The sequence below is a fragment of the Lactuca sativa genome, chromosome 4 (genome assembly GCF_002870075.4).
Source record: "Lactuca sativa cultivar Salinas chromosome 4, Lsat_Salinas_v11, whole genome shotgun sequence".
NCBI lineage: Eukaryota > Viridiplantae > Streptophyta > Magnoliopsida > Asterales > Asteraceae > Lactuca > Lactuca sativa.
The window spans coordinates 54440652-54449930 of NC_056626.2; the positions used below are offsets into that span (position 1 = coordinate 54440652).

General features: G+C 29.7%; 1 protein-coding gene across 1 annotated transcript; it reads left to right on the forward strand.

Annotated features, from left to right (window-relative positions):
• The first annotated feature begins 350 nt into the window (after positions 1-350).
• On the forward strand, positions 351-4229 carry LOC111876789 (uncharacterized). The gene is made up of 5 exons (XM_023873368.3): positions 351-739; positions 1278-3054; positions 3379-3439; positions 3537-3760; positions 3855-4229. Exons 1-5 carry the CDS (start codon positions 622-624, stop codon positions 3910-3912), a joined length of 2238 nt encoding a protein of 745 aa, XP_023729136.1. The 5' UTR covers positions 351-621; the 3' UTR covers positions 3913-4229.
• The last annotated feature ends 5050 nt before the right edge of the window (positions 4230-9279 follow it).

Sequence of the window (9279 nt, forward strand, 5' to 3'; positions counted from 1 at the left end):
AAAGAACTTCACAAAGTTGCATGTAGTGGAAGATTGTTTTTTCATAAACATAAAATGCACCCTTCCATTTTGGTCTTTTTAGTCAAGAAGATGATTATAAGATGGATCAGAAGAGTATTATATTGCTTCCATTTTGGTCTTTTTATATAAGAAGATGATTAGTAAAATGGATGAGAAAGAGTATTTACATAAATTTTGTTTCTTGAAATAAGAAGGGTACCACTCAGCAATAACTTTAAACTCCTAATAGATTGCAGATTTATGTAATAAGTCATAACTTGAAGGGCATTTACATAAATTTTGCAACCACGAGGGATTGCAGAATAAAGTAAAGAAAGTACACCCTCAGCGCTGAGCTGCTTTTGATTTTTATCGTCTTCTCCTTCCCCCTTTTCCCCTTGGAGTTTTTCTCAAACTTCACAAAACTCCTATACTTCTCTTTTCTGTCCATGTAAGATTTTTCCTTGGTTTCCCCTCATTTTACCCATAGATTTTCAAACCAGAATCTTTTCTGTTGCTCCTGCAAAAACCCACAAAATCTATCTATCGATTCTCTTGCATACTCAACTAGGCCAATAATTTCTTCAAAAATAAACGCAATCTTTGTTAATTTGAGCAAAAATGTCTGAAAGTCCAGCAAAAGTGCGATTAGTTCGCTGCCCCAAATGTGAAAATCTCCTCCCTGAGGTCACCGAATATGCAGTTTATCAGTGTGGTGGTTGTGGTGCTGTTCTTCGAGGTAAAGTTCCTTCCTCTTTCATCATTTTTCGTTAAATTCTTGTCAAGAAACTCAGATTTGGGTTCATAAATGTATGTTTCGTTTCTGTTCTATCTGTTTATTGTTGATGGATAATGCATAAACGATTTGGGTATGGCTGATTTTGTGAAGGCATGTGATCTTTTTATTCGTCGTCTTTGATAAGGTTTCATGAAAATTATGATTTCACATTTTTTTTTTTGAGTTTTCTTGTGATTCGGTGTCAAATTTATGCGATTTCGTGAAGAAATTCAGATGGGTTTGCAACATTATAGTTACATTAAATTACCTGGTAATATCCCCGTTGTTGACTTCTTCAATCTTTTTGTTTTTGTAGCAGTCAAAATCAAGGTTATGTGTGATTTGAATAAACTAAAATGGGGTTGGAGACTTTGTATTTTTTTGCTTTAAAATAATATATGGTTGTGAGTAGGTCAATATTCTGTGTGATTTTGTATCTGTTTATAGAGTTGAAGTGTTCTTCAATTTTGATTTTTTCTATCTGTGTTTTAACTTACAGCAAACAATAAGCATATTGAATCCAGTGTATCTTCGGAGAAATCCGGTGATGAAAGTGACGGAGTTCCAAACAAAATCTCCAAAGAATCACCTGTGAATCTTGATTTCTCAAAAAGAAGTGTTAAGAGCATGAGTTTAGCTTCAGAAAGTGGAGTCAAATCTAATGGAAGTTCTGGTAGGAGACACGAAAGAGACGATGATAACAGCATAAACTTCGAAGAACCAAAACCCACAACAGCAGGTAACAGAAGTGGGTCACGAAGATCAGTTCGAAGTTCAAATTGGAGATATCGAGACTCAAATCTTCAAGAAGCTTCATCGAGTTACAATTATGCCCCTCGCCATGAATATGCTGAACTAGTTCATAACACAAACAATCTAGAGGTTGAAGACGATCGCGATGAGCTTTTAAGGAAATTAGACGAACTCAAGGATCAAATCGTTCGATCTCGTGATAAACCTAAAGAAAAATTCCCGATTAATCATCATATCCCATCTTATATTGACCCTCCTCCTTATATTCATCATAACAATCATTCTTTATTACCTTCTTCGAATCAAGTTCAATCGTTTAATGATCCTTTTAGGTCGCAAAACCACAGAAGAACCCCGATTATGCCATTTGAACAAAACCCATATAATCATCCCTATTATTCCGGCCAATACGTTAGCAACGAAATTACTGATAATCGATTATTCCACCATCCGTCTTGTTCGTGTTTAGTCTGCTACAACAAACACCACCAAGCTCCGCCACCACCTCCACCACAACCGCCGCCACACCCCATCGCACCACCGGTTTTGCAAAACGATCCGGGTTTCTACCACCATGATTACAATCGTTCTTTAAATTCTCGCAGCGGTGAATCCCGAACACGATGGTCTAACGAAATCCGCCGCCCTCCAAGAGGAATCTTAGCCACCGGAGTGAGGCGGTGCCGCCCCGTTTCCGGCGGTTCTCCGTTCGTGGCGTGTTGTAAATGTAACGAATTGCTTCAAGTACCCAAAAAGGATACGAAAAAAATGAGATGCGCATCGTGTTCTGAAGTCATGTTGCTTTCGATTGTCAACAAGAAACTTCTTCTCTCGATTTATACTGTAACTCGTATGGATTCCCAAAAGCCAAAAGATAATCATATTCATAAGACACGTGGCGACGCAAAATGGGGAGGCACCGAGTTTTCCTCTGAGGATTACGATAACTCTGGTAATTTTGACTTTGAGTCAATGGATAGATTGGCGATAGGTGGACCGAGTTTGACTTCTTACAAATCCGCAGTTTCTTACACATCTGAAGAAGATTTAAAAAATGGAATCAAAGATGAAAACACAGTCGATGTAACAGTGGAAGACGATAAACCATCTCCACCACCTTCTGGTTCACCTCTTCAAGATCATTTTGACTATTCAACGAAATACAATCGAGCAGAAAAAGGGAACATGAGCAAAAGGTCAAATATGGAAAAACCTATTAATGTGGGGTCCATGAACATGAAAGATGATGATGCATTAGCAAGTGAGATTGAGATTTCATCAAACGAATATGGAGTAAACACAGGCACTTCTCAAGAATCTGGTGATGCAAATACGGATCGAAATGGAGGAAGTGGATCTTTTTTTGCGAGTATGATTAAGAAAAGCTTTAGGGATTTTTCAAAGTCTAGTCAACATGATGACATGGGAAAAGTCAATGTGGTGGTCAACGGGCATCATATACCCGATCGGTTGGTTAAGAAAGCTGAAAAGGTTGCTGGACCGATTCAGCCTGGTGAATACTGGTGAGTTTAATGTGTTAAGCACTTAATCTGGATAACTGTATATGATTGTTTCTTTTTGACTTAAAACAGACAAAATGACTTAATGTGATGATGTATTCAAACACTAACCCTTTACCTATTTGCCTTTCATGTATACTCCTCTCGTGTTAAAATTGTTTGTTGGAATGTTAGGGTAAAATGGTCATTTGGTCTCGTTCGGACGTTAATTCAGTCGCTTTACCCATACAAGAGTTAATGAGAAAAAAAAAAAAAAGGAACAACCCCTAATTCTAGTAAATTTTTTTGATAATATCCTAATGAATTTTTGTTCTCTTTTTGATTTAGGTATGATTCGAGAGCTGGGTTTTGGGGTATGATGGGTGGTCCTTGTCGTGGAATAATTCCGGTAATTTTCTTGCTAATTGATCTTTTTTTTTATGAAAATTTTTAAAATGAATATGGATATAAAGAAATTGATATGGTATTTATTTTTTATTTTGCAGCCATTTATTGAAGAATTTAATTATCCGATGCCTGAAAAATGTGCGGATGGAAACACAAATGTATTTGTGAATGGGAGAGAGCTTCATGAGAGGGACTTGGATTTGCTTGCAAGTAGAGGGCTCTCAACAGAAACAGACAGATCTTATGTCATTGAGATATCTGGGCGGGTGTTAGATGCGGATTCAGGTGAAGAGCTTGAAGGACTCGGTAAATTAGCCCCAACGTAAGTCCTTAAGTTTTACATATAATAAAAATAATTGTAATTCAATAATAATAAGTATAAATTTGTAATAATAATAATATTGTTGTGTTGACAGAGTGGAGCGCAAGAAACATGGATTCGGGATGAAGCCTCCAAAAGCAGCGGTTATATAAAGTTATAAATGCTCCAGTCATTTGATATGATATCAGATGACTGGAGCATTTGGGGTTTATGCTCCAATGGGAGCATAAACCGTATTTATGGAACTTATGTGTTTGTAGACACAAGGTAAATTCTTTATGACTGAATGTCTCAATAGTTTAGAGCTTCGTGTATCGATATGTATGTGAGATGCAAATGATGTGTTTAGGAATTTATTAGAGGAGTTGTCATTTTTGGTTTCGAATTTGTTGTTTTGTTGTGCATTTGGTGACTGGTTTTATGTATTTTTGTTTGTGTATATAAATTTAAGTTTACTTGAATTGTCTCATATGCATGTTTTATCTATGTTTTGGTTTGCATTTTATTATAGCAATTTATTCCAATATGTTTTACATATTAAACATATTTCATTACCACAAGTTAATGATATTTCTTTACACTCGGTCAAGACAATTCATATTTTTAGTGTGAACTTAATCACTATTTCCTTTTCATTTAATGGACTTAACTAATACATGATAATACAGATTTATATAGATGAGAGTTTCTTTTTAACTAAATACTAACAGAAAGAATATGTTTAATCTCTTATTGATAAATGTCATATAATTATAACTTCTCATTAATATTATATATCAACTAGGCGAATGCCCGCGCGTTGTGCAGAAACACTTATATAGTTGAAGTCTTTATAAATATATGATTTTTTAAATATAACAGTAACGTTGTTAAATTTGATATAATAATTTGTATATATACTAAATTGATATAATATATTGATTATTTTGAATTATATGATAATATATACATTTATTATAACTTCATAATCTCAATCATTTAAATGAATTTTACCCGCGAGTTACACATGAATAAAATTAAATATAATATATGATTTGATGTTATTTATAATTGTTTTTATTGTTAATTAAGTTTTTAAAACTTATTTGTTTAATGTTTTAATTTCTATCATTATAATTATTTAAAACATCAAACATTGTTTTTTTTTTTTTTTTTTAATTTTAAAGCTAACAATATAATCATTTATATAGATTTGTTTTTAACTATTGTTATAAGTTATTTTAAGCTATTTATTTGGAAAATTTTAACGATTATAAAAATATATTTAAGAAATATTTTAGTTAAATTGAAATTACAATTTAGTTTTTGCTTTTATCACTACAATTTATCACTTTTAACTATTTACAAAATATTCTTTAGTTTTTTTTAAATGGAACTGAAATTTATATTTGAGTTGACATTGTAATACGCAAAAACACTTATATAGTTGAAGTCTTTACAAATATAATATATAAATCTATTTTTAACGTCATAATCTCAGTTGTTTGAATGACTTCTACTCGCGAGTTACACATCAATGTTTTAATTTATATTATTATAATTATTTAAAACATCAAACATTATTTTTTGATTTTAAAGGTAACAATATAATCATTATATAGAGTTATTTTTAACTATTGTTATTATAAGTTATTTTAAGCTATTTATTTGAAATTTTTTAACGATTATATAAATATATTTAGGAAATATTTAGTTAAACTAATATTACAATTTAGTTTTTGCATTTATCACTATAACTTATCACTTTTAACTATTTACAAAATATTATTTGGTTTTTTTAGTGGAACTGAAATTTATATTTAAGTTGACACTGTAATGTTATATTTAAATTAACAATTTAAGTATTTTGTACAAACTGTTCAACAATTATAGCTTTAAACTGATAATGGTTTACATGCAACAACATTTTAAATCTAATAAATTAAGTATAATATGTTAAAATTTAAAGACATAACTTTATAAATAGAAGTAAAGATATTATTTTAAAATTGAAATTTAGTCTATTTATGATTACACTTTATGTTTGATATCTATTTAACCTTATTAACCAACTTACAATCATTATTAGAAAGACACTCTAATTTATTACTTTTAACTATTTATAAAATAATCTTTGGGTTGTTTAAGTTAAATAAAATTTATATTTAAGTTGAGCCTATAATGTTATATTTTAATTAATAATTTAAGTATTTTATACAAATTGTTCAAAATTTATACCTTTAAAATGATAATGGTTTACATCCAACAATATATTAAAACTAATAAATTAAGTATAATATGTTAAAAGTTAAAAAAGATAATTTTATAAGTAGAATTAAAGATATTATTTTAATATTGAAATTTATTTTATATATGAATACACTTTAGATTTGATATTTATTTAACCTAATTACCGAATTATAATTATTATTATAAAGAAATTGAAAAGTCATGGGAGTTTTAAATGAATGTGGTGAAAGGAAAAAAGAATGAGGATTTCAAATGCATGAGATTCAAGAAAAAATGCTAGCTTTATAAGTATGTATGATGTATGATAATAATGCCACTTGTCTTTTAAATTTTAAATTTTAAATTTCCACTCTAATTACATTAAATTTATAATTGATTATCCATTTTAAATTTCAAAATTTAAATTTCCCTCTCTAATTACATTAAGTTAATAATTGATTTTTCATTTTAAACTTTCTAATCCTAACTATATTAAATTAATAACATTACATTGAAAAATAAAATAAAATTAATACAGATTATAAGGTGATATAATTTCACGTATTTATTTAAATCAACGATTATAATTTTATATAACTAAAAGATGTCTCTTAAGTAATAACTTATTTAAAATACTTGATTAATAATTTTAACTTCTTAACAAAAAAAAATTTAATTAATTTTATAACCGTGATTCTCACAGATTATAAACTAGTACAATAATAATACTGTAATATGTTTCAAATATGTTATTGAATGTGTATTCTATGAGTGATTTTTATGTATTTTGTTTATATATATATATATATATATATATATATATATATATATATATATATATATATATATATATATATATATATATATATATATATATAAAGTTTGCACATTAAATTAACTTTACTTGAATAGTCTTAGCATGTTTAGTCTAAGAAGCTTGAACCCCACAACGGGTATTATTGATGTTTCTATGAATTGATTCACCGTTTGATAATTACGTATTCAACGATTATAGATTCAATGTTTCTGTGAACATCAATAAACAATCTTTGGAGTCCCATGAATTACTGGTAAAAATGACGATTTTGTCTATTTTTCTTGGTATACCGGTTTCATTACTTACCTGTTTCATTAAAGTCCAATTATTTTATCATAATTTAGGATAAGTCCCAAATTAATTTTTTTTTTGATGATTTTGCCATTTTCTCCATGTAACATATATTTTATCGGTTTCATTGCTGATTTGAACACCTAATCATTAAATTAGCTGATAAGATGGATATGATGGATTATATAGTACACCATTTACTGTAAAATTTGATATACATCTTATTGACTCATTTATGACTATGTATCAAGGTCAACAATGAAACAAACAAAATGGTGTGTTTCCAAGAAAAAACAACAGTAAATGAGCTGATGTATGATGAGATAGATATATCGAGTTACATAAGCTTAGATAGACAATTTGAAATTTGTTATGAATGTAATAGTGACGAAGTTGTTGCTAGTTCATGTAATTATTGCAATGTTCGTTGGATGCATTTTATATTTCAAAAAATATACAATGCATCAGGATATCAAGTTTTATCGTAAACATAGAATTTTATAACCCAACATATCCATCTCATCATCTCATTTAATAACTAGGCGTCCAAGTCAACAATGAAACTGGTAAAATGTATGTTACATTGAGAAAATGACAAAAATAAATTTTAGTTTGGAACTTATTTTAAATTATGGTAAAATAACGGGACTTTAATGAAACCAGATAATTAATGAAACTGCTAAACTGGGAAAATGGGTCAAATCGCCATTTTTACTGGTAATTCATGCTTTTTCGTAAACAAATTTTAGTTTGAGACTTTTTAGTAAATTAGGGTAAAATTTTAGGATTTTTTCAAAGATTTCCCTTTTCAATTTCTAGACTTATGATCATAATCGTGAAATTTGAAGTTTGTATTTTAAAACCGAATATAATACAAATATTTATTTGGTTGTAGTTAAATTTGAGTTAAAAAGGATTTTCTATAGGATTACCGAACCTGTTTTAGAAAGAAAAAAAAAACAGATTATCATAAACCTAAACCCGATTATATCGGATATCCATGTCACTCACAAAAATCTGATCAAAATCAGTCAAGATATAATTAAGTCTTATAGACCAAACAACTGATTTAAAATCGAACCGAACTTTAAAAATAACTGGTTTCGATTTTATTTGGCTTTTATACCAAATCCCTCTGTAGTTTGATGATCGATGATTTATTTGTATGTTAAAACTGGATCAAAACCTGTGGAATAAATATATTGGAAACCCTATGGTGAATATATTTGCATACCTAGACAAATGGAACATATGAAACATGTACTCGACCTAAAATAACTTGATTTCACATAAAGTGTATGTCAATATTAACGTGCTTGGCTTGCTGACGTTGAACCGGGTTCGAGGGATATACAACCTAACATTGTGACAATTGAAAATGGTTGCTTTTGTGAGTGAAGCGTGTGTTGGAAAGTGTCAAAAGTCATAACTATTAGTGATAATTTTAATAATAATAAGGTCCTTTTGGGTTGCTATTAAGATCCATTTGAGTAACTAAAAGAAATTTTTTTAATACTAATTAGTTTATTAATTTGTCATGTTTTGATAAATTAATTAGAAGCTAATTTATAATTAATTAATACTTAATTAATTACAGGGGTTGGATGTTAAATAATTAAAAGAGTTTAATTAATGTAAACAATCCATGAGGAAATTCAATAATAAGGCAGTTGCTTTTGTGATGGAGCAACATTGAGAGCCTATAAACAAGGAGCTATGGAACCAACCCTAGATGCTCGTTTAAGGCTCTAAAATTTGCCCCCCTACCCTTTATTCTTGGACGAACATCCTAACCTTTCTAGGGTTTGTGGAGTTTTCGATGTTCGCCTCCCCTCTCCTAGGGTTTTGTTGTTTTGCTTATTTGGTGTTATTGGGTATGATATCATTAGAGAGATACTTTGGGTCCTTACATCCAAACAAAGGTGGCAAGAACTCAATCTCAAACAAGGAGATCTCTACTTGCTAAATAGGTATGTATGTTTTCGTATTACTCTTGTAGTTGCAATAATATAATGAGCTTAGATCCTTGTGGGTTGTGTGCACATATAGGAACTGTTATATGCTTTCGTTGCTTATGAATATGTTTTAGTATGCCTAAAACCTTTCAGTGTGTAACTCTTGAAGGAGGTTGCATAGCCAACATGTCTTTATAACGACATTGGTCACGCCTTGATATTCATCTTCAATATTGGATATGAATTAC

Excerpts from the sequence above, each read along its gene's own strand:
- LOC111876789 (XM_023873368.3), top strand. The coding sequence starts at position 622 with ATGTCTGAAAGTCCAGCAAAAGTGCGATTAGTTCGCTGCCCCAAATGT. Across the intron at positions 740-1,277 it reads TTGTGGTGCTGTTCTTCGAG|CAAACAATAAGCATATTGAA; the intron begins GTAAAGTTCCTT and ends TTTAACTTACAG. Across the intron at positions 3,055-3,378 it reads ATTCAGCCTGGTGAATACTG|GTATGATTCGAGAGCTGGGT; the intron begins GTGAGTTTAATG and ends TTTTTGATTTAG.